This window comes from Pteropus medius, unplaced genomic scaffold (genome assembly GCF_902729225.1).
Source record: "Pteropus medius unplaced genomic scaffold, Ma_sr-lr_union100, whole genome shotgun sequence".
Taxonomy (NCBI): domain Eukaryota; kingdom Metazoa; phylum Chordata; class Mammalia; order Chiroptera; family Pteropodidae; genus Pteropus; species Pteropus medius.
The window spans coordinates 4,527,461-4,553,116 of NW_024353909.1; the positions used below are offsets into that span (position 1 = coordinate 4,527,461).

A 25,656-nucleotide genomic window follows, 5' to 3' on the forward strand; every position below is an offset into this window, starting at 1 on the left:
GACATAAGGAGTGGGCCAGGTGCTCAGGCTCCAACTGGAAGATCCTTGAAGTGGAGGAAAACACTCACTGAGGGGTCCAGGGAGATGATTCTGACAGTGTTGTCTACCAGCCCCACAGCCAGGAAGCGAGACCGCTGCTCTCCAGGAGGCACATTGGCCAGACTCATGCACACCACATCTGCTGACATCTCCTTCCGCTCCGTGTACTCGTTCAGCTGTCCTGACTACAGGAGTGAAGACAGAAGAGAGGTCACAAACCACTCGAACTCATCCCCAAAACTCTGGGCCCAGGGAAGGAAGGAGGACTGTTAAGTTCTTTTTTGCTTCCTCTCACTCTTCTTCCTATAACCAATGACCAAGAATTTCTCTACTTGAGGTCCCAAGACAGAACTCTACAGGCTAACGGCAAGCAAAATTACTGACGAGAATCAAGAGACCTTTGACAACTACAGTGCGCCACATATGTTCTAAGCCAACCGAGCTCTCAGGAAATGGAAATGTGTAACAGTCTTTATCTGTTTATGAGAATACTTTGGGCAAAAGAGAATTCAAATATGGAAGTTAAAGACAGAAAAATTTCAATATAGGTATAGTTAAGACTATATAAGCTGGCCACATCTACAAGACTTTGAAAGCATAACTAATTATACTCAACATGTCTCCATACAGAAAAGCAAAAGAAAACTCTGAAATGAATTCAGATCTCAGAAATTAAACCTATGGCAAATATTTGGTGGAAAAGCAAGTAATTCATTGCTAACATGGGATTTTATAATGCCAATTAAAATTAAACATGTTACCGAACCCCTTCTCCCTATAAAAGGCTAAAATGGCGTGTGAATGATTTTCCTCCCCCAATTTTCTTTCTTATGAATATAATTTAGATACCTAGACTACAACTCCCATCTTTACCTCTGGACTCTACTAAGTCTCAATAAATACTAAATAACATACGGGATCCATTTCAAAATAGACCAGCTCTCCTCCTGTCAGGGCAATCACTACTTGTCGCTGGTTCACTGCACATTTCACAATTGTTTTCTTTCCAGGGGTCTTCCACTCATTGACCCTCTTGTCTGCTCGTATGTGCCGAATGCCATCAGGATACACCTAGAGTAACACAAGGAAACCTGACTTTAGCAATGTGACTCATCACTCATATTCATAGCTATCAGATCTGCCTGTCACACTAGCTGAGTAAATGACAAGAGTTAATAGACCCCAGGCAAGGTCAACTTAAAGAAGGTTCATGTCTTGCAACATCTACTTCAAAGAAGTTCAAAGTTCATTAAGGTGAACACAACAGTCTACACCTCAAAGGCAAAGAAAGGACTAAGAAAGGCCAGCAGGTAAGTAGCACTGAGAATCCTCACCTGTACCAAGGCATCATCTCCTAACAAGGAGCAGGACAAGGTTGGGGTGGTACCCAGGAACCCAGAGTCAGTCACTTCTTCCACAGTCTCTCCGATAGACAACACTAGTGTGGCATTCACGAAAGACACGATGATGTATGCATCAAATTCATCTGAAAAAGGTAAGAAAAGAAAAGAGTTGGTTAGCTAAGAACTCATTAGTTACAAAGCCGAATGAGACATACTAAGTTTTCTCTTCAGAAACCTTCCAAGGCACTTCTATGGGTAGTCATCACACACACAGTCATGTGACAAACAGCACAGGATGATCCAAAAGATAACTGAAGGTCATAAAGCCTACAGATATACTTTGCTTTAAATGCCTAAATACATTGAGTAGATATGCCCGCCTCTAATACCTCTGAAAACTAATATTTTCTCAAGACATTTGCTGGAAAAATGCAAGAGGACAAAGCAAGGGAATCAGAGGCATGAAGAAATCTTGAAATACTACGATATTTATATGTGTTGAAGCTAAACTTATTTGTGCCAGATCCCAGGCACAAGCTAGTCTTAAAAGATATTCCTCATAATCAGGAAAGGTCCCCAAGCTTCTTCTGAATAGAGCTTATGTAGGAACACAAGATCTAATGAATAAAACAGATTACTTAAGCCTCCACGAGACTAAGTCATCCTACAGCTGGAAACTGAAAATCTTAGGATGTCCCGACAGGAATTCTATAAGAACACTAGATAACCAGGAAATAGGGAGGGGGGATTGTTTATACCGCCAGTCCTTGATTTCTCTAGTTTTTCATTATTTAAAAATACAACTATTCAGTGGTCATAAGCAATCCTAGGAGGATTTACTTTTCAGTTAATGAAATGTAGTTGGATAAACAAACACTAATGAGTTTCTTAAGGTCAGAGGACCTGAGGATATAAGCAACCTCAAGTTTCTCATGCAGATACCATAGTTAAAGGCCATCCATTTCCCATACATTCCACCCTACGACATAAAACAGCTTCTGTGTATGTGTGTCCCACATCCAGCACAATGTGAGGCATAAAGTTTGGTAACTGCTGAAGAAAGGCACATTTACTTTTTTAAGATGTTGATTTTCCTACTTTACATTTGAATTTTCTTTATCAATTCCTCTTTCTGTCCCTCTCACCCAGAAATCAGGTAAACAAAGGACAGAATGACAGGTAGACAAGGTACTAAACTGGGAGTAGCTACCTCTTCTAAGCAGAAGCAACTGTAGAACTGTTTGCCTGAGCCTTTGTCAGAGCTCAGCGCTGTAAGGCTGATCCATCTCACTCACAATCAAGGATTCAGTTTGGGTTCTGAATGTTCCAAAGGTGGTTCAGTTGAATTAAGATTACTGGATCAGTTCAGCAGAATCAGCGTTATTTTAAAAGGGGGGGGAGGGGCAGTGAAGATGTATTATTGCTATAGTCTATAATAGTGTTCTGACCCATTAGCAGGACATAAAAATTTGGTGAGTTGCAATCAGCATTTTTAAACAAATATATATAGAAACCAATGTGATTTATGAAACTGCGTCACACACAGTAAGGATAAGCATTGTTTTGCAAAACTTTTGCTTCAATTAATACATGCATGTACTGACAAGGTGGCTGAAAGAATCAAAGACCTTTTCCAATCATTGTAATCTAATGGCTACATCAGGAATCCAGAATAAGAATTCAATTTCCAAATCATAAGAAATAACACTGGACAAGCAGATAGCTGGTTTTACATTATTTTGTTATATATAATTGTCAACATGTACCAAATGCTTTAGGGACACCTTATGATACGGATTTGTAAGACAACACTGTTCATATTCACAAAATATGAGTAATAACACAGTTGTCCTTGAAATGGATATCTTTGTTTTAAAATTAAATTTACTGGGGTGACACTTGTTAATAAAATGATATAGATTTCAAGTGTACAACTCTTTACTATATCATCAGTATACTGCTGAAATAGGTACCCTAAGAGCATCCAACAAAACCATAATCAGTTTCCACATAACACCAAACGTGGAAGCTTTTACACCCGCTCTCAGGTTTTGCACTGGAAATTTCTGGTGTGTAAAAACAACAGGAATTACTTAATTTTAACATTATATGACTATTGTGTCCTTTCTCACATTCTCATTACTGAAGCCTAATGCTTTCAAAGCTGTATCAGAGCAAATTAAAGCCAAACAACCAAGGGCTCTAACAACTGGCCAGGATTTCCAGTCTCTTCCTCAGTCAGGAGGTAAAGGGGCTTGACTATCAGAAAAGAGACCACACAACTTTTCATTTACATGCAAGAGAATGAGTGGAGAGAAGGAGGGCTGCCTGGGTCCTTATCTTCCCTTTGGCCCAAGGCGTCAAATCACTCAGATATAAAAATAAAGAGTTGCTCAGTGGATTTAAATAGGGCAATTCAACATGTGGTAGAGCAATGACTAATATTTGAAAGCTGTTTAACATTACAGATTCCCTCAAAATATCCATTACCATATGAAAGATACTGTAATGTTTACCCTTTCCATTTTATGGCGAAGACCTGCAGCAGATTAGTTATTCTTATTCTTAAGGTTACAGGTTAAAAGTTGGAGTTCAGAACAAAAGCAAGCTTCAGTCAAGATAAATGGCTATGAACCATAAATACCCATGTTGCTTTTTTCCAGGGGTTGCAAGTTTCATATTTAAAAACATCAGTTCATATCTCAGTGAAGAATTTATTAGAGTATGAAAATGCATCTTTTGTATCAATTAATAAGGACTTCTGTCTGAGCACTGCTGAAGCACCCCAGAGAGAATGCTTTATTCTTCTTTTCCCAGCCTTAGTATCTGAGGCTCAACAAGCAGCCCACTTCAAAGAATAAAGCCAAGTGACCATCCACTATTAAGTCCCAATATCATTTTATATTCAGACTACTCGGTGCTTGTCTTGACTCAGATTATACTGGGGAGGAGGGCAGAAGGGGGAAGGGAGTCTCCAGGGCCTGATCATATAAAACACCTGGAACATACAAAACTCCAAGGGAGAGTATAAAGCTAAGGTTTTCCAGCTACAGGCTCTTTCAACTTAAAGACAAATCAGTAGCATGTTCCACATTCTGTGGGAGAAAATGAGAGAGGCTGATTCCTGCCACTGACCATTTAATATACAAACAGATATGTGTGCACTATTACAATGCACGTGGATATCCAATTGCAAAGTTACCCTCTGAGAGATGCCATCAGGGCAGCCTCAACATTTTGTGTAGGTCCCTCTACCTGGGTAAACTCTAAGACCTCATGGTAGACCCTAGCAGTAGGTACACACCTGTGGTGATCAGCACCTTCACCAGCCACCTGTGGAAGAGAAAAAAAGGCTTGGTATTGGTAGTGTGCATCACCAAGTACCAGCCAAGGTTAGTAATTGCCTGAAAGACTGCAGCATGTGTGGACATGTGGGATGTTCACCCAATAGTAACTTGGGGTATCTAAGTTACTATGAGAATGAACAGAGAAAACCTGACCTGTTTTCATAAGTGATAGCCCAAAACAAAGTTTCTAAAGAGTAAAATTTATGGAGATATAGTCTTCTCTCAGATTTTGGTATTAAGAGCAGAACATTTTTCTGCTACAAGTTCCATCACTAACTGCTTATCACTAACTTACCAAACACTGTCCCCAAAAAGCCTTCCCTGATCCTCAAAAGTATGTCCTCTCCTCTAACCCCATCTTTGGCTACATGCTTGTGCCTTTTATTATTATCAGAACACAAAAGAATTTGGTATACTTGTCTTCTTCAGATGGCAAGTGCTCTAAAAGTAAGGACCTATCTTAATTACTGAGTACACAGGGGACACTCGAAAGACTGCAGGATGAAAGTACAGAACTTATCCTACACCAAATCAGAAAGAACCACAGACTCCCACTGCAGGGTTAGTCAAATGAGCACTGAACAGAGATTCAGGAGACAAGGTTTTCAATCTCCATTACCTTAGTGAGCTATTTTGGGAGACTCAACCTGTGATTTCCCATTTTCTTCATAAAAATGAGGGTAACTTTTCTGTACATCTAAATCTATTTTAAAACAAAGCTTAAGAAGTTAAACAAACAAGAAGGGGAGCACACCAAGTTTTACCTCAAAAGATCTTTCTAATTAAATAGTCTAGGCAATGTTTTCAAGAACCATGTCAATGAGACACCAAGCACTGACCAGTTTATGAAATTACATGCAATGGGGAAATCTTTCAAAACCATTTATCTAATAATTATTTCTCAGCTAAAATAAGCCTACTAATTTCCTGTTCACTTTCCTTTCTTCTCAACTCAGACTTGATTCCAATGCCTACATGGAAACAAAATCCACCAACATGTATATTCTGCTAACAGAGGTCTCCCTCTTACACATTTCCCAGCTCCCTTAAATTTGTTCCTCACAATCAGAACATCTAAATATCAGGAAGAATTCCAGCTGTTTTCTTGGAAAAGCTTTGTATGCTGGCCAGCATTATCTTACTCACCAGTCCTACATTCCTGAGGGAACAAGAGGAAAATGAGGTCTAGGAATAGAAATGACCTCTGGCCCCAGAGTAAGTCAAAGGGAAAATAAAAACTGATTTTTATTTCTAAGAGACTGAATGAAATTCAACTGTCACAAGACTTTCCTGGCATTGTGCTACTATGCATTTTCACATAGCATTCAAACTTTTAGGAAGGAGTGATCATTTTTATCGAGGAGCTCAGACTCCCTTCTCTTTCCTCCACCCCTTCTTTTCCACTCGCTCAAAAATTCCAATTCCATTCAATCAATCCCTGCTTTTCTTAAAAACAACTACACTCATCGAGCAGGACTAATTAACAAGCTTTACCAAATTTCTTAATATCTAGAATAACACCATCAATTTCATTGTTATCAGCACAACAGGTAAGAACATGGTTGAAGAAAAATTAAGCAAAAACTTTCCTTCATACCATATCTCTTACACAGATGGAACCAGTGTCTTAAAGATAAATACAAAGACCATCGCACAAAACAGCTCCATGATATCCAAGTGTGTATGTACCGAATATTAATAGTCACCCTATGCATCCCTCATCCACGTGTACAAATAGTATGTGAAAACATCCTGATTGGGAAAGCCTCGAAAACATGGCATTAGGCCAGAAAAAATTTCTAGTATACAGTGCTAGATGTGATATAGAAATATTATGAATTCAGTCTCTTAAGCCTTATACTGTCAATGGCACCCAGACTCTCATTTTGAGGGTTGGAAAGGGCCGCTTACCTTCAATGTGCCGGCGCACTGTCCAGACAGCATTGGGGTTACCGGGTAGTTCAGAGACAGCCATTTCTGACACCTGACAGAAGAGATAAACCACATATCCAGTGAGCATGGATCTCAGCTCCCTGCTTACAACTACACTAGATAATAAAGTCCCAAAGGCAGTGCTCACAATGTATGCTGGATTTTAAAAAATGTAACCATTAAATACAAAGAGAATCTTAAAATCAGCAAAAGTAGTTAGTTACCTACAAGGAAGCACCTATAAGACTGGCTGGCAGCTGATTTCCCAAAAGAAACCATGCAGGACAAAAGGACTTGGCACAAAATATGTGACATAATGAAAACCCAAGATCTACAACCAAGAATATTTCATTTAGCAAAGCTATCATTTAGAGTCGAAGGACAGATAGTTTCCCAGACAAAAATAAGCTAAAGGAATTTATCATCACCAAGTCAGTATTACAGAAAATGTTGGAAGGACTTCTTTAAGAAAAAACGTGTATCAAAAATAGGAATAAACAAAGATAATAACTGCATTCCTATCAACAAGTACCTAAATAGAAAAGAATTAAGTGCTCCAACCAAAATATAGAGTGGCTGAATGGATAAGAAAAAAAGACCCCTACATATGCTGCTAACAAGAGACTCACTTTAGATTAAAAGACACACACAGACTAAAAGGAAGGGGATGGAAAGATACTGCCTTCATGGACCTAGAAGGTATTGCGCTGAATGAAATGGGTCAGAGAGAGACAAATATCCCATGATTTCACATACATGTGGAATCTAAAGAACAAAATCAACAATAACAAAAGCGGAAATAAACTCATAGATACAGAGAATATTTAAAGGGATACTAGATGGGAGAGTAGTTGGGGGGGAGACAAAGAGGTTAAGAGGTACAAATGGATAGATGCAGAATAGACATGGAGATATAGAGTGTAGCATGGGGAAGATGGTTAATAATGTTATAATAAATACGTGAGGGGGAAGAGGAGTACTAAATTTAGTGGGGTGATCACTTTGCGAGTTACATGGATCTCTGAATACTATGCTATACAACTGAAACTGGTATATTATTGTACGCCAACTATAATCGAAAAAAAAAAAAAAAACCTCGTTGAATTGTACAAGGTAAATAAAGTAACTAGTTGTCTATTATATTTCAATAAAGGCAAGGGAAGAAAAGCCGGGGAAATGTCCAGGGGAGACCTAAGGAAGGAGTAAGAGGGTATGGAAGGGGGTGGGAGGGACTGTCAGAACAGCTGTTCCTGTGGGCCACAGCAGAAGCTCCCCCATGTGACATGGACTTTGGGAGTGAAAAGAGAACAAGAGCAGTGTAGAAACTATACAGTGTGGTTATTCAATAGACAGGTCATGCCTGGAAGAGTCTTCCTTCATTCCCTTCATAGTTCTTTCAAATGAAGCAACTATAGAAGTAAAACTCTATTTTCTTCATAAATATATAAATTTTAATATTTTCAGTTGAGAAACAGTTGAATTATGATACTATGCCTAAAAGGCTGTTCACCATGGTCTTAAATTTAGCCTACTGCCTGAAATACTCAAAATTTTTAAAAAGTGCATTTGCCATAGAAAATTATAGACCCAATTAGACAAGACACTAGGAAATAAATCTGAGTAGCTTCTCCCAATGGGTAAATTCAGAAGAGTCAACTGTATGTAATAATTATAGACATGGTGTTTTTTTAAAATGGACTAAAAACAGTGTACAAGAGGCGAGAGTTGTGCCACTTGGGTAACAGAGAAAATGAATAAAGGAAAACAAGTTTTCTTCAGTAAAAAAAAAGAAAAAAAAAAGTAACCATCTAGTCAAAGAACATTAAGAACCAAAAAGCCTGGAGATATTGACAATACCCATGACAGACTTTTAGCAAGAAATGATGAAACATCTGGGAGGGTAGTTGTTATAGCCAAAGCTATATGCTTCCTTTGGTCATGACATGCCTGCATCATCCACAAAAACAGGACACATAGAAATGAATCAGGCCATCTGAGCTGGCATTTCATAAGAGCGAGCTTCCCTTATCCTCTTGGCTGGCAGTTACCTCTTCCACCTATAAATTCTCACAAAAGCCACAATCACCATCTCTTAGGGCACTTTTCTAAAAAGTGATTTGAAGACCTGTCCTTCCTACTAGATTTTCATGCTCTTTAAGGTCAGAGTAAAGAATCCTATGAATGTCCTATAGGTTCTCTGAGTAAATGAAATATCTAACGTGAATTCAAAATGATCTAGAAAGAGAAACTGAGTATGGGTTATACATGAATTCTCTATACTACCTTTGCAATTTTACTGTAAATCCAAAAACATTCCAAACTAAAAATTTTATTAAATGTTTTTAAATGACCTAGAGACAATATATTAGCTTAATATATTATACCGTGTAACTACATTATGTAGGAAGAACTCATGTATATTCATTAAAGGCATTATCCTTTTCTTAGTTTACGAATAGCAGAAATACCTGATCATGCTACAGGAGAATCCTGGAAAAATTATCAACAAAATGTAAATGTCAGGTATGCTATACTCTATACCAAAAGTAATACCTGACAGTGACCCTGTTCAACTGAGACTGTAATTTAGCATACAACATGGTTCAAATACACATATAGAAACAAAAGCAATGTTTAACAATTTTAAAGTATTTTTATATATAACAAAGATTTCTTTTTTTATATAGAATAGGAAAAAAGTGGTAGGGGCAGGGGACTCAAAATGATTCTTAATTGGGTCCTTTATTTCACACTTTACACAAAACTTTCTGTTAATACATATATGCATTTTGGAGGTATGCTGGCTTCCATCACATGGAATCCAATAGAATCCAATGAATAACACAAGTAACTAAGCAAGAACTATTGGTCTAAATTGGGTTTGGGTCATTGAGAAGTTAGTGGATTGGTGAATATTCTGACAGTCAAAAATCTATCGAATTCCTTTATAGCAATATTAATAGCTAATATTTATTGAACAATTATTATATGCCAGATCATAGGCATTAAATAATTCACACATCAATCCTTTAAGGTAGATGCCATTATTAAGCCCATTTTACAGAAGAGGAAACAAAAGCTTAGTAACAGCTATTAAGTGGTTACAGCCAAAACTGAGGTTATCTTGGCTGTTCCAATAAAAATCTACAGAAACAGACAACTGCCTCTGAAAAGTCTATATATAGTCTGCAAACTCCGACCTCTGAAAGCAGATTGTCATAGATTTTACTAACAAAATCAATTCCAGGGCATTTGCCAAAAGGAATCAACACTAGAACCAAGATGAGATGTGGGATTTGAGAAGATAATTTTGAATGTCTGTATTACCTGAAAGATCCAACAATAAAGGATTCATTACATAAATTCTGATCCATCCGCCTGGATGGAGAAGTGCAGAATCATTAAAAATGATATGACTTAAGAGCACACAGCAATAAGTTTAGATATAAAAAGAAATAGTATTAACATAGTAAAAAATGTTAAGTTTCTGAAATCCCTGAATAAAGACCAAGACTAAAAGGAAATGGAGTAAAATGTTCCATGCAGATTTCCTAACCTCCATGTTATGGCTAGAGTAAGCCTGGTACTAGGAAAGATGTTTTTTCCCTTTTATCCCCATTTGCCAATTTTTGAAATGTGCCTGTTGTGCTAACATGTTAAGGAATAGAATATTTAAACTCCAAACTTTATGGAAATAGAGAAAACATTTTTCTTTCATAGAAACATTAAGTTTATCTTAGATCTCATCAGAGTAAAGCCATAGGCTGCTTCATCGATGTTTCCCTCCAACCCCTGCAGATGATCTTACCTCAAGTCCATGCCTTAAGACTCTCAGAGATGATCGGGGTCCTCTACCACAGGCCACATACAGCTGTGGAGTGTCTTCATTTGCCAGATCAGCTATCTGTAGAGAAAAAAATGCCTATTTGTGCTAAGTTTTCACAATGATCCCTGATTATTCTCAGGGGACAAACTACTCTTCAGTTTACTAAGCTTATATATTGGCTATTGGCCCTGGCAGCATGAAAGAAAAGGCCCAATGTTCCAAAAAGCAAATCAGTTGGAAGATGGGTTTTACCAACACACGAAAGGCTTGTTATCAGCTAAGTTAGCAAAGAACTTTTTTAGTAAAGTATTATGTAACCTCCAACTGAAATTACCATTTCCTTCCAAATAAAAACTAAAACTTATCAGTATCTGTGACTGTCACCAATATAATCACATTTATTCATGTAAATGTTTATAGATATTGCCAATTATCATTTCCCTCATTACTTTAAAACTTGTATTTGTTAGGACTGCACACAATCACAGCTGCCCTATCTACAGATGCTCCTATGAAGTAGCTGACCAACTCATGGGTAACTGCATCTGGTTGTTTAGCCACCAAATGGAGAAGTCAAGTGTTCTCATACTGGCATCCCAGACATCTAGTTGCTGGTTTCCAGTACAATTATTTGTTGATCAAAATATGAAAAGTTAGTCATTTGTATTGTAGTTTTGTCAAATTGGACAATTCTAATGAAAACTCTCGACTGTAAGGCAGTGCATCCTACTTTAATATGAATTAGCACGTGGGTTTTGAGTATATACAGCCTTCACACTGATCTCTTTAAAAAAGATTAGCTCACCTATTTTAAATGCACCATCTTATTTAAAGCCTTAATAAAGCACGTATATTACTTTTTCACAACTTAAATGACGTTTTGCTATCTTGGCTATCAAGTTTATTACTACACACATTTAAAAAATTGTTCAGAGAGGGAATCCAGATGCTTCACCAAGCTATTAGAGATTCAAGGCACAAAAAATGCTTATAGACCTGCTACATGTTAACTTCCTGTTTTTATTCTTTACCTACAAACTACTTCAACAATTATTCCCTCAAATTCCAATGAAAGGAAAGAAAAATCAAACTAGGAAATAATACTTATTTTCTATTGCCCTCAGAACTAATCCTTTGTCAAAAAGAGCAGTTAATTTCAGAATGATTCATTGTACCAGAAGTGCCCGAATGTTGACTTGTTTCTCCCGCACGCAGAGAGCAAACCTCTCTCCCACTAGAAGTGCAATTGACTAGACAGGGTAGGGTGATCCCTAATGGTCACTCGACTCACAGCAATCCAGGACCAAGAGGTACGGTAAAATTCCTGCTACAATTAAGCACCTTCGTAGGAGATGCAATTCCCATCTCACGCCACCTCCGGTTCCTCCCTGAGGATGTGACTGAAAAGTTCCTGCTACTGACTGATGTCAGTGTCTCTGGAGCATTTTAAGGAGGAACTGAGTGTTAAAATAAGATAAACATAGGTATTGACCATTAAGTGAGAAAGGGTCAATGTTGGAATACTATGAAGTATATGAACCTGTTTATATTAAATGTAACACACATTTGTGGGGGGAGATGTGAGTCTCTCTGCTTTTGTATGCAAAGAAAATACCTAGAAACAATCAAGACAAGCTTTTAATAGTAACAGCCTCACTGGAGTGAGGAGTTGAAAAAATTGGGGATAAGACTTTTAACTTTTTGTATAGTTTGAATTTTACACTGAACATGAGTTTTATAATTTTTTTAAAAAGCTGAAGGATTTAGGTAATGGTTTTTAGTTCCCGAAATTCTAAAGCTGCTTCACCTTTACAACTCTGGCGATTCCACAGACATGCTGATGAATCTAACTCTTGGACTAGAATTTAATTTAACTGGAGTTAAAATTTTAAACTCATTCAGATTCAAAACAATTGGCTGGCACTGCTCATTATGGAGATGACTGGAAAGACCCACACCTGGCAAAACAAAATAGGAGAGAGACTGTCCAACTCATCGACCAACACAAGGTTTTTGAGTGGTCTTGGTTGAAAGAAGAATGTGTCTCCTTCTTCTAGAGGCATGGCAGATGAAAACTCAGGTTCTTCGTCATCATCTCCAAGATGTGCAATCTGATATAAATAACTGGGGGGAGAAACAAAGACTTTAATTAAAAACATGTTCTGTCTGAAGATAATGTTTGACAACATTAATACTCATATTAATATCTAATCAATATCACAACATGCACTGAGTCATGCACTGTTTGAAATCTCTGCATATCTGAGTGGGATTTTTCTCTTTTTTTAAGAATAGAAAAGAGATGAAAAAATTAAAGCCACTGAATTCAAACAGGTACAATGGAAGAGCCTTGGCAACACAGTGATTAAAAGCACTGGGCTTCCACTAGTGCCTGGGTTTGAATCCCAGTTCTGCCCCTTATCTTGCCACATAACTTTAGGCTTACTAATCTCTGCACCTCACTTGCCTCATTTATAAAACTAAAATAACAGTACCTTCCTACAGAATTCTATGAGTACTTACAACAGTGCATGGCCCCAAATAAACATGTTTTTCAAATAAAATTAATAAAATCCAAAGGCAATCTATAACCATTTCCTATTTTAAACACACACCAGGCCAAATTTAATAAAAAACAAGAGTTGGTGGTGACCTCGCAAAAGTATGCAGATATTACAGTATTGTTCCTCAAACAAAACATAAACATATCCAGAGATAAGTAACAAAGTCATCTTGCCTTTCTCTGATCTGTCCTCTGGCTAATGCTTAGTTAACTGATTCAAAGGAACACCATAAAAGAAGGAAAGCAGTTTGAGAGTCAATGACTTGTAACAATATATCATCATAAACTGAATGTGCAATGAGCTTTAGAAAAACAGCTCATTTAAAACAAAACACCAACTACTGTTTATTCTTTAAATAATATACCAGACCTTCAATACAGAGCATTTTAAACAATATCCAGTGTAGCTTTTTAGAAGGAGAATGACTAGATCAGTGTCTGAAATACATAAGGTACTCAATAACTGTTAGCCAAACAAACCTCATGGCATTTAACACTTTTGGTAAACACATCAGAGTATATGCTAAATTTTAAAAAAGCAAATAAGGTTATTACAAAAGCATTAAAACAGGACACATATACAAAAAAACTAATATAAACTCCTTATTCAGGCAAGATGTCTACATGCAGGTGATAAAGACCACCTGTCAAAGACACCAGCAGTGTCTACTAACTAAAAAATGCGAGGCTATCTCCATCACAGTAAAAGCTGCTTTGACTGAATCTTGGTAAAACTTTCTGAGACTGTAGTGTTTTGCCTAAGAGCAGAGGCTGAGGAACCAGGCTGTCAGATTTTGAGTTAGATTTAGTGTAATCAAATTTCATAAATTCTGTGACCCAGATCCCTAAACTATAAATGGGATAACGGCACTGTCTCATAGGGAATGACATGAGTTAATATTTGTAAAGTGTTTAAAACAGTACTTGGAACTTAGCATATAATAAATTAGTGTTTGATAAATAGGTTGTTACAAGGATTAAATGAACTAACACCACAGTGCATTTCTAATTCCCCAATTCACCACTCAAAAGTCTTCCCAATTTCAGCTTCAGCAACAATAATTTCTCACAAGAATGAATCCATCTCACTCTGACAGAATCCCATCTGTATGTACACTGTAGTCTTTCTATTCTCTGCCCTAAGAACTTCTATCCCATGGGTGGTTGCCTGAGCCACAGGATAAGCAGGGGAGCTCATGCCCCCAGGGGTAACTTTCAACCCAGGAGAGAGCAGCTGGTGTTGTTGACCTTCAGATGAGCAATTCTGAGATGCACTCTGCTTGCTTCATGCTCAGGTCTTCATGGAAGTGAGTTCCCACTGACCATAGAAGGAACCTCAATAACACATCCTTATACTGGATTTCCTTTTTCCTTTTTCTCTTTAGATTTATACAAGTGTTTGTGGAACATCTGTTTAATACTAAGTTGTTCAATAAGTATTTATTCAATAAAATGTCCAGAAAAAAACTCAGATCACTTCTAAAGATATGCAGCCACTCACAGGTACAAATCAAAGCCACTGAAGTAGAGGAAAATAACCAAGAAAAAGAATGTCAAAGGGAAAGGAAGACAAAAATTCTGAGGAAACTAAAACATTCTTGTGAAAAGCTCTGCTCCTGCAACTATTACAGTAACCAGGGTGAACTAGCATAATAAAAAGGATTACTCACTGGTTTCCAAATTCTGATGCTACAAAAAGGAAGCCTGTTTTAAGCACACACATAGCAGCAGCAACAGGCACAGTATCAAAATACTTGAGCCGGATTTCAGTTACCTGGAGTGAAAAGAAAAAAATTCTTGTGTGTAGGCAAGTGAAGGTAGACCATGGAAGGAAGGCCAGTGTTCTAAGACAGTACAATCAGAGTAGCAAATAAAATACTGTAAAAAATACTTTCTTCCCCGCTTCTATCACGGTTTGCTTACCATATCTTCATCTGTCTCCAAAGTAATCTTGAAGATATCGCCTTGCTCAGTTTGGGCCAAAAAGAAGAACATCGATTTGGTCTTATGGGTGGCAGAGCAGACAAAAATCATTCCTCTTTCAGGGTCATCCAGGTCATTCTAGCAAAATCAAACATACAACCAACATCATCTTAGAAATGAGTACTTATACTTAAATTCAGCACCTTACCAACAGGAATTATACAGGCCACCCAAGGCCTAGAGGCACCTAGAGCCTCTCTATACAAGCTTTGACTCAAATGCAGCCTGCTAGCTGTGGCCACAAAACACAAAATCTAAAGTTTCCGGTATGCTAATAAATACTCAACAAAGCCTGGATACCAAAATATAGCCACAATACCACTCTAAAGCCTAATGAGGTCGGTAAGGTAAGGTAAGAACTATCTCCAGAGAAAAACGTCAGAAAAGAGACGTATTCTTTAAAGAATCATCACTTCAGGCTCTGAATAAAACTCTTCTGTGTCCACGACACTACTCTCATAAGACCTTTCTACACCAACTTCCTGGATTACGAAGAGGTTATCACCTTGGCTATGATTTTGGATTTTTTCCAAAATATTCCCAACATTCTGTATTTCTCTCACTGAATGAGCTCTTCAAGGGCAAAACACGTTTTAAACTTCTTTGCAGCCCCAAAGCTAAGTACAGTGCTCAGTAAACGTCTCATCAACCAAAATGAATTTCCTCCCACCTCTTACCAAGAAGCATTAAGTTTCTTCTTAGGTTTTCTAAAATTGATGTTTTCTTACTTGGATATCATGTATTAAAGAAAATAAATAACTCCTAAAAGGTTTAACTGCAGAATCTATAAATTAATATTAAAAAGATAACTAACCTGGGGCTGAGAGGAGACTGAGGAAGCAGAGATGAAACAAGGTTACCTACGTGCTGATAACTACTGAAGCTGGGTACACAGACGTTCATGATATTCTACTTTTGTATATATACGCTTAATAATTTCCATAGTAAACTGTTAAAATTAAAAGCAATAAAACACTGTTTTCAACCACCAAAGTAGAAACTGGTTAAAGGGAAAACTACTAGGTGAAAAGATGTTGAGAAAAAGGACATTTACAGTTTCAAAGTTCACTACCAGATTCCACGCCAATTACAGAAAGAAAAAGGCGCCTTCACAGAGAGCAGAAATACACCCACTCAACAAAGTGAGTGACTTAGCATCACCAATGAGACAAACCAACATTGTGGGCCCCTAACATGATCTAGTAGGAAATATATGTCACCACCTTAATAATTCAATTAAAAATATTACCTGGACATAATCGTGAGGAAAAGATCATGGGAGAGACTATAAGAAAATCAGCCCAAACTCTTAAAAAATGTCAGTATAAGACCAAAACAAACAAAAGAGAGAGAAAATATTCTAAATTAAAAGAGACTAATGGTAGATATAAGGAAACTTTTGGAAACAAAAAATACATAAAGTAATTGTTATTACATAAAATGGTAAATTTCTTAGGCACAATACTGGTAGTGCGGTTATGTACAATAATGTCCTTCTTAGGAGCCTTATCTTAGGAGAGTCCTATAGTAAAAAATGATGTCATCAACTAATTTTCAAATGGTTTAACCTAAGAGTTAATATGTGTGTACACACACACACACACACACACGAGACAGAAATGCAACAAAACAATAATTGGTGAATCTAAGTGAAAGGCATACAGTAATTCATCGTCCTATTCCTTAAATTTTTCTGTATGTTGGAATTGGAGGGAGGGGGAAACAAAAAGAACGAAAGACAATTTATCTCCAACAAATAAATATTCCTGGCCTCTTCAAACTAGAAACGTTCAGAAATTTCAAACTGATAATGTCCACAGGTTCCTCCAAAATAGAAATTGTGTTAGCGTTTAATTCTCTTTCTCAGTTTTGCTTCTACTAAAATATTTTACCGGCTTCATTAAAAATAACATTTACAGAGAAACTAAAACTTGATAACAGATACTAAGAGCCTACCACTGTAATTACAAAAATTAAGTTCATTTCACAAACACAAATATATCTTCTGACAAAAACCTTACCCGTCTCCTGGGAATTGGACAGCGGATATCGGGCTGGTCACCAAAGTTCTTGTAAGTGATATAGTTTTCGGAGCAGATCAGCACTCCACTTGGACCATCTGAACCTCCTGGAACTGTCAGAAAAAATAAAACTTAGCAACGATTTGACATAACTATGAATTACAATATAGCTTTCGATTCCTTCTCTCCTTCACTTAATGAAGGCATAATGTGCCTAAAGATGAGAAACATTCCAAGTGTTGCTTTCTCTTGTTATGCTAGAAAAGAATGGAGCAGTTGAGTGATTCAGCCTGTCCATAATGCTGATAATGCATCTAAATTTTTAGCTCCAAAGACAGAACTCAGTTCCCAGCTTCAGACCTACAATCCAACCACCTACTGGACACACACACATGGATAGTCCACTGGCACCTTCAAAATACAATGTGTTCGCATATTTAAGTTCCTTCCCAAATGCATCTGTTTTGCACGTTAAAGAATACCACTTTCAACAAAAGGACCAAACCAGAAACCTGAAAGTCACTCTTCAGTTCTCTCACCTCACAAAGCCCTAATGATTCTAGCTCCTTCGCAGCTTTCATGCTACCAATCTCTTGGTTTAGTGAAACAAGTTCCTGACCAATCTCCTGGCTTATAAATAGCCTCCATTCCATTATAAGCAAATACAGGCATACCTCATTTTATTGCACTTTGCAGATACTGTGTTTTCATCAATATCAAGGCAAGACTCTCCACCAGCAAAAAGATTACAACTTGCTGAAGGCTCAGATGATGGTAAGCACTTTTAGCAATGAAGTATATTTAATTAAGGTATGTACATTGTTTTTTTTTTAGATGTGTGCTATTGCACTTAATATACAATAGCAAAAACATAACTTTTACATGCACTAGGAAACAAATTCGTGACTCGCTTATTGCAATCTTTACTGTGGTAGTCTGGAACTGAACCTGCACTACCTCCAAGGTATGCTTGATTTCTTCAGGATATTATTCCTCTACTTAGACTCCTTCAGTGGCTACCACTCCACCACTAACAGTACCCCAGCCCTTTAGCTCAAATGATTCAATCACAATGAGCTTTCAGTTCTTTGAATCGTGTTCTTTCTTGTTCTTGGGCTTTATGGTATACTGTTCTCTTCATCCACGAGAGAAACTCCTCCTCCACCCACACTGTACTTAGATAACTCCTAACTAGTTCTTAGGTATCAGCTTAAAGAGTACTTCTCCAAAAAGCTTTCTCCAACACGTCCTTCTTTTCCCTGTTAGAGACTCCCTTCTTTACAATGTCATGGAATTAGCACACCTTGACTATTTTTTTTTGTTATATACATATTCACCACTAGACTCAATCGGGCATAAAGGGAGACACTGTATCTAATTTTTCACAACTGCAGTCCCAGAATTCAGTACTTTTCACATATTGACTGTAAAGACTAAATGAACACCTGTTGACAGAATGAAGCTCTCTAAATGAAAGGTATAGTAATAAACTGCAGCAAGTAATGAGATATTATCTCTTCTTCAAGGTTCTTCTGCTTTATAGGATCCTCCCTAAGATCTGATGCTCAAAAATAAGTGCTGTCTTGTATTATTATTCTCCAAAATCCTCCACCAATGTATTTCATTTTAGACATTAATCCAAGTGTAAATGACTCAGAAGAAAAAAGGACTGAAATCACTGTCTTCCCCAAGACTGCTGAAATTTAGATGATCACAAATGTAGCTATCCTTCGTCTTCTAATAAATTAAACTGATACTGATTTTCTAATGGTGAACACCTTTGAGTACCTACAAAAATCTTACTTAGCTATGATGCATTTAAGACATCGCTGAATTTGACTTGCCAAAGTTTTACCTTTTTGTATCTATAATCATAACTAGCCTGTAAGTTTTTGTTGCTGTCCTCTTCCAGTTTTGGCACTAAAGTTATGTTAGGTTCATAAAGTAGTACAGTAGTTTTCATTCAATTTCTAGTCTCTGGAGAAATTTATGGTCCCTGAAAATTCTGGACCTTACCCTTTTGAAAAGAGATTTTTGACTATTGTTCCAACTTTTTTAATGGATGCTGGTCTATCTAGGTTCTTAATTTCTTCTTGGATCAATTTGGTAACAGTTTTCTAAAGTATTTTTAATTCATCTAAGTTTTCAAATTCATAGACATGATTTATCTTGTTAGGTTTATTCACTTCTTGTCTTTTCAAAGACCTAGGTTTTGATTTTAACAAGAGTGAAAGATTGACTATAGTCAAAATATCACAGGGACCAACAGCAATCAATATTCCAAGCTGACTGTTCTCCATCCTTTCTTCCCTGCCCCCACTAGAGAATAAGAGCTTACCACTGCATGAACTTCGAACCTTATCAAAACAGACAAGGCACTGAAGTTTACAACAATTTAACTAGCTTCTAAAATCTGTTAAATAAACCCTCCCAAATTTGGGCATAAAAGGGATCAGGCAAAATAGTACAGAGCAACTCTGAAAAAGAAGTACCTGTAATAAGGAAGTTGCCATGTTCCTCCAAAGGTTCACTGTATTTTCGGACAACATGATTTAAACCAAGGTCTAACTCATAGAAAGTAAGCGTCTGCTGGGTATTAGCTGCTGCTTCCCCTGTTGGATCATTGTCTGCTTCCTATAGAGGAGTACAGTGACACAAAGACTAATCAGTACCATAAAATCAAATTTCAGAGCTGTAAAGACATCAGGATTCTATTTTACAAACAAGGTCCATCTATTTTACAGGCAAAGGTCCACTGATGCCAAATGGTTTGCCAAAGTTCACACTGCTAAATAATGGTAAAGCTGGAACAAGAACTCAGATCTCCTAATTCTGGTTCTCTCTACTAGAGGATACTGCCTTCCACTCAAGGGAACGAATGGTGTGCTCCACCTTTTACTAACTCCCTGCAAAAAAAATATCCCAAATAGTTTCACTCCCCTTTTCAGGCAGCTTTCCCCAATAAATATCCTGTTTCCACAGGGAAATTGTTCAAATCAGAGCGAAGTGCTATCACATTGTCAGGTAAGCTGTGAAACATTTTAAAGAATTTCAGTAAAGCATTTGGAATATAGAAAAGATTTGTTAGCAGAAAAGATATAATATTTGAACAATGAAGAAAATAATCTTAGGAAAGCACTGAGGTGACTGGAAAAATAAAAAAACAAAGGAGAGAAAAGCACATACACAGACATGATCCCCATTACCTCATAATCCATTTCCAGACAAGCAAACATTGGATTTTCAAATCCCACATCTACTCCGACCACGTGATACACTAAAGTGTTTGCTTTGTGGGCCTCCAGGGGAGATGAGATGGTAAGCCGGGCTGCAGCATCTCTGTTCAAGATATACACCAATTTCTGTTTCTCAATGGCACCTATTGTTGAAGGAGACAAAAACACACAAGATTTCCAGGTAGTGAATAGAAGGGCTTAAAAAAACAGCTAGATTCTTATCACAATTATTTTTTAAAAATCAGAGAGCCAGAACTGTATACGTATATTAGGATTTGTTCTCTATCGTTAAAACAGACAACAGCATCATTTAGCCACCTCCTTCCTAATAGGGATCATAATATCCCACTAACTCTTCAAAATATCTTAGGGTGCCCTAGATTTAATGAAATTGGGAAATGAAACAATAATTCATTAAATCGCCAGCTTTCTTTCAATTAGATTTAGTCATTTTGTGACTAGTCAGAGAGGGCTGCCCTCTAGAGGCCTGATCAGATACACAGAATTTTCTTCAAGAGGTTTGTCAGAGAAGAGACATGAATGTGAATCATCACTTCAGGCTGATAAAAGCAACCGTACTCATGTCTAGTAATGTAAAATCATTTCGTTGTAGTCTTTTTTGCTACAGATAAAGTAAAAAATAGAAAAACATCTATTTCTAACTAGGCAGGAGGTAGAAAAAGTATGTTAAGACTTTTCCCATTAATTTAGAAGGAAAAGCAACTCTACGCCAAGGAATTAATCCACATATGATGCGAACTTTAAGTTGTTTTACTGGCACATTGCCGAGATCACAGCATTGTCATCCTAAACCGAGCATCCGTAACAGTCAGAGATGCACTCAATAGAGCAAGTTACTCACTAATCATAACAGCTCGCCCTTTGGGATCCACAGCTAAGAACTGGCCAGGAACAATGCGGCGGCATCCACTCTTGCCAAAAGTTTCTTGGTGAATTTTCTCAAACATATTCTTAGATGGCTGGTATTCCAGGATAACAATCCGACCTGAGTCACTGCCTACCACAATGTAGTCTTTGGTGCCACCTGTCAGCCTAAAGGCCATAAGCGATCGAATTACACCAAATACTTCCACCGTAAGTAGGGTGTGTACTTTGCCAGTGTTGGGATCAGGGCGAAGCAGCTCCAAGATCTTCCCACGGGAAACAACAATTTCCTGTTGTTTGGTTCCTAGAACGCCAAAAAATGAAGATCATGAAAAACTGGAATTCTTCCAAAAAGTAACCTGCCTGAATCATAATGCCATTAAAGACAGATATAACTGAGTGAGTTGGGGGCTCAGTATTTTAAGTTAACTTATTCTACTGGAAAAGGTACTTTCCCTACAATTGAAATGATCTAACAAAAGCAGTTTCAAATAAAAGCTTTTAAAAATGGTTACACAAGTTACTTTTTTAAAAACTTCATTTTCTTAACATTTGACATCTGTCTGCATAATTGAGCATTGTCCATTAATGGTATAAATACATGTTTAGCTTCATAAGATCAAAAATCTCCGAAGGCTCTTTCTAACCCATCTTTTGGGCTAAGACAGCATATTAACATTTTGTGCAGTTTGATCTGTGTCTCAAAGAACTTTTAAAGCTTTTAAAGCTGCCATCTAAAATATGCTATTTATTTCTAAACACACTCCTAAAGTTTATTTGCTTTCATAACTGCAATCAACACCTCCTAATGCATCACAGTCAACTTGTCCTCATTTACATAATTCCACCTGAATGAGTTGTCTCAACTTTAAACTCAACCGTTTAAAATAACTAAGTTCCTCCTTTCCCAAACTCTCACGCTAGTCTCAATTAACCTGCTCTTAATACATTTTCTCTGCCATTCAGGCTGGAAACTCATGTCCTTCACTTTCTTTCTATCCCCACTGTCAGGTCTTCACTATCTTAATGGCTTCCCATCCTATCTCATAGCCCACTCTTACCCATTCCAATCCAGTCCCATTTGCTCAGTGCTACCTCTTATCAGGCCACCTTACTTGCCAAAAGTCCTTGGGTATCAGCTAAGATCAAGTATGCCAAAGTGCTTTGGAAACCATAAAGCATTATATAAATTAATGATTAAATTTTTTTCCTGTACAAGTACAGGAAAAAATATGAAGCATTAAAACGAGTAATATTTAATATGTTACATTCAGAAGGATAATAACTGGAAAACTTACCAGAGAAGTTGCCATGAATGGCAAAGCTGATGCCAGTGGCTCGTTGCAATGTCAGGTTGTACAGAAACATGGTGGCAGCAATACTGAGTCACTCGACACTCGACAATCCAGTCACTGGTTACACCACGTCAAAGTAAGCTAAGAGAGCATAAAAGCAAAGTAACATCAACTGGGAAACTGGTAACACTTCTGTATAGGAACTTCTGGCTGATAGCAGGAGAACCAGCAGAATAAGGCCCATGAAAGAATGACATATTTATAATCAGAGTTCCTTTTATATGCCAGGCACTTTGCTATATACTGTCTCTCATTTCATAAGCAATCTATCAAGTACTTAATATTAAAACTCATTAAGAAAACCATTTTATAGATGAGAAAATTATGGTTAAGAAATTAAATCACCTGAGGTCACATAACAAGTGGTAAAAACGTTGGGAGCTACATCTGTACCATTAACGCAACACTATTTGCTTTTTCTGCCACAGAAACTAAGGTTAAGGTCTACCTTTACTTGTATTTGAATAGGCTACTCGTTCACAAGGTTCACAATTCAAAAGCTCAGTAAAAAGCTCCCTCCACCCATTCCCTAGCCATCCATTTCTCCCTGGGGGAATAGATTTCACCAAGTTATATCCATCCTGCCCTTCCAGATATTTTCTGTATGGGTAAGAAAGAATGTACACTAATATTGTATTTTATCCCCACTTTTTAACTTAAGGTTGGGTACCATATATTGTACACTCACATTATACTTTTATTTTTTCATTATTTTCTCTATCTTGGAGATAGCAAAACACAAAAGGCTTTCTTATTTTTATTTTACAGTGGCAGAGTATTCCACTGAATGGGTATATTAGATCTCATTTAGCCAATACCCTACTGATGAACATTTGTTCCCAATTTCTTGCTATTATGAACACTGATGCAAAGAAAATCATTCACTTATAAGTAATTTATACATTTAGAAGTATCTACTATTAAATATGAAACTGCTAAATTGAAGATTCAAACATCTAAAATTTTGAGAGCTATTACCTTTCAAAGAAGTCACCAATTTACATCCCCAGCAATATTTGAGTCCTTATTTCCCCACAGCCAGACCCCTGCTAATCCGATAAACACTGGTAACTTAGTGTAGTGTTCACTGCATCTCTCATACAGCTCTGTATTCAAGTGATTAGAATTTAAAATTTAAACCAACACCATCAAAAACTAAAAGAAAACTGAATTCCAGCCACTTCAGGCCTCCCTAAAAGAGTACAGTCTTGGAAAAGCGTTCCTATCATCGGACAGGACTGCAAACTTATGTATAACCTCTACCACAAAAGAATCACCCAAAACTACACCTACACATATACTGCTGGAAAATAAACTGACTTGTCTTACCTCAATTATTCAGAGACAAAAGCAAGAGAATTTGAGAAATCCAAGTAACCATTGTGCAATTAACATAAATTTGGTTTTGTTAAGTGAAAAAAGGTAAATATCTTTATAATCATTTATGGGTTGGGCAAAAGCAGGGTGACCTAGAACAGAAAAAAATCAATCCTGTAGGCAGGAAATGTATATAAATTTTTCTACTTGAAACTAAGGAACACCTTTAATGCCCTAGGATCCCAGAGAAAGGTCTAAGGAGAGATAAAAAGTAAGGGAAATGACCTACAAATAGAAATACAGAGTAAACACATGACCAGAGTCAAGGATGCACACCCAGAAGAACTTTCTCCCTTGGGAAAGTTCCAGGGAAAATTGCGCTCAGCTTAAGTTGGAAAAAAACAGGCAGAAAATATATTGTAATCGCTCTCAATTGAAAAATAGCAAATGTAATTCTTGTACTTAAGTGTCTGTACTCTCTGGCATTGTGTTCTAGCCATAAAATTTCAAACAATTTCAAAGGTGCAGGTGTAACAAAATTTACAGTAAAGCCAGTATCATGCTGTCAATGTGATCCATGTCATTGTATTAACTGCATTAAAAATAAAAAATTGTTTAAAAAAAAAAAAGTAGAGGAAAAGACAGGTTACTTCTGAAGCCCCGAAAATCTCCCTCCAGGCTACTTTTCATTCTTTATAGCTGAAGAACTCAGACTACTTTCCAGTTCCTTTGTAACTGATGCCATCCATTCAGATCCCTGGGACTCAACTTCCCCAAACCTGGTTAAATACAGGTTTCCCAGCTATTATTACCTTGGGAAATGGGGAAAGGTGCATTTTGGAAGATCAGCGGCGAAAACCTGGTAAATTTTGTGATTTCCTCCACTTCGCTCTCTTGTCTATTACTAAAAAAAAAGAGCCTGCGAATGCTCATTCCATCCCTTCTCATGTGCCAAATGAACATAATCGCATTTTAAAATCCCAAATCTTCTAGATATTATTTTCCCTCACTTTGCAAATGATGAAACGGAGGATCAGAAGAAGAAATGTTACCTAAATACCAAACAAATTCAAAGCAGGCTCCAAAACTATTTCCGTTATTTACGCTTATAATATGCTGGGCTTTTTCACCTTCCTGTCTGTGTCCTTTACTCTCTCCAAGAAAAGACGTCCCTCCCGCCTTCTTAAATCTCGCATAGGTCGAAGCCCCAGGGCCTAAAAGCTAGGCAATCTCTAAAAAGGTTTATTTTGAACCAGACCTCTTTTATCGCTGTAGACAGAAACAGGGAACAATTCCTAGTAGCCGCATTCACACGCTCTTCTCGACCTCCTCCTGGTCCCCTGCCCGGACATAGGCTGCCTCAGGGACCCCCACCAGAAACTCAGCCCAACCTCCTATATGGCCGCTCTAGTCCTCTGTAGGCCCGGGGAAGTCGGGAGGCCGCTTCTTTACCCTGTAGCAATGAGGATGGCGTAGTATCCAACGGATGCAGAATTTCTTCAAGGACTAAGGCATCGCCAACGCCAAACCGCCGGCGTTCGCCATTAGCTCTCAAGTCAGGGACCTTCCGGTTGGCGCGCGGCGGAAAAAGGTCCCCAACCGGAGCCTGAAGAATGTGTTTATAATTTTTATAATGCATTGGTCTTGCATCCACGCCCCATTGAAAATTATTTAAACACATCTTATGACAACCACTTTTTTCAGAAGAATAGAACATGAATAGGCTTTTTAAAGTAGACTTTTAAAAAATGAGTTCATCAGGCACTTCTGTGGGCAGCCCCAAAGGTCAGCGCGCCAACGAAGAGGGGG

General features: G+C 37.5%; 1 protein-coding gene and 2 non-coding genes across 5 annotated transcripts in view; all 3 read right to left on the reverse strand.

The window, feature by feature from the left end:
- SF3B3 (splicing factor 3b subunit 3) overlaps positions 1–25,455 on the reverse strand; it is a 40,847-nt gene extending 15,392 nt beyond the window's left edge. Inside the window, exons 1-14 of one of the 3 annotated variants that reach the window (XM_039851804.1) lie at positions 25,300–25,455; positions 22,474–22,611; positions 21,153–21,479; positions 20,261–20,433; positions 19,547–19,688; positions 17,055–17,167; positions 14,974–15,111; positions 14,721–14,824; positions 12,446–12,611; positions 10,470–10,565; positions 6,641–6,713; positions 1,374–1,525; positions 955–1,110; positions 69–224 (exon numbers count right to left, since the gene is read on the reverse strand). In XM_039851804.1, coding sequence (XP_039707738.1) covers positions 69–224; positions 955–1,110; positions 1,374–1,525; positions 6,641–6,713; positions 10,470–10,565; positions 12,446–12,611; positions 14,721–14,824; positions 14,974–15,111; positions 17,055–17,167; positions 19,547–19,688; positions 20,261–20,433; positions 21,153–21,479; positions 22,474–22,543 — 1,866 coding nt within the window. In that variant the 5' untranslated portion in view covers positions 22,544–22,611; positions 25,300–25,455. Of the gene's footprint in view, positions 1–68; positions 225–954; positions 1,111–1,373; positions 1,526–6,640; positions 6,714–10,469; positions 10,566–12,445; positions 12,612–14,720; positions 14,825–14,973; positions 15,112–17,054; positions 17,168–19,546; positions 19,689–20,260; positions 20,434–21,152; positions 21,480–22,473; positions 22,612–25,105 lie in introns of all 3 variants that reach the window. The other 2 variants (XM_039851805.1, XM_039851806.1) reach the window with 2 other exon arrangements.
- On the reverse strand, positions 15,360–15,455 carry LOC120593985 (small nucleolar RNA SNORD111). The gene has a single exon (XR_005650481.1). It is a non-coding gene; the product is annotated as a small nucleolar RNA SNORD111 (small nucleolar RNA).
- Positions 20,774–20,853, reverse strand: LOC120593984 (small nucleolar RNA SNORD111). The gene has a single exon (XR_005650480.1). It is a non-coding gene; the product is annotated as a small nucleolar RNA SNORD111 (small nucleolar RNA).
- Positions 25,456–25,656: the final 201 nt, after the last annotated feature.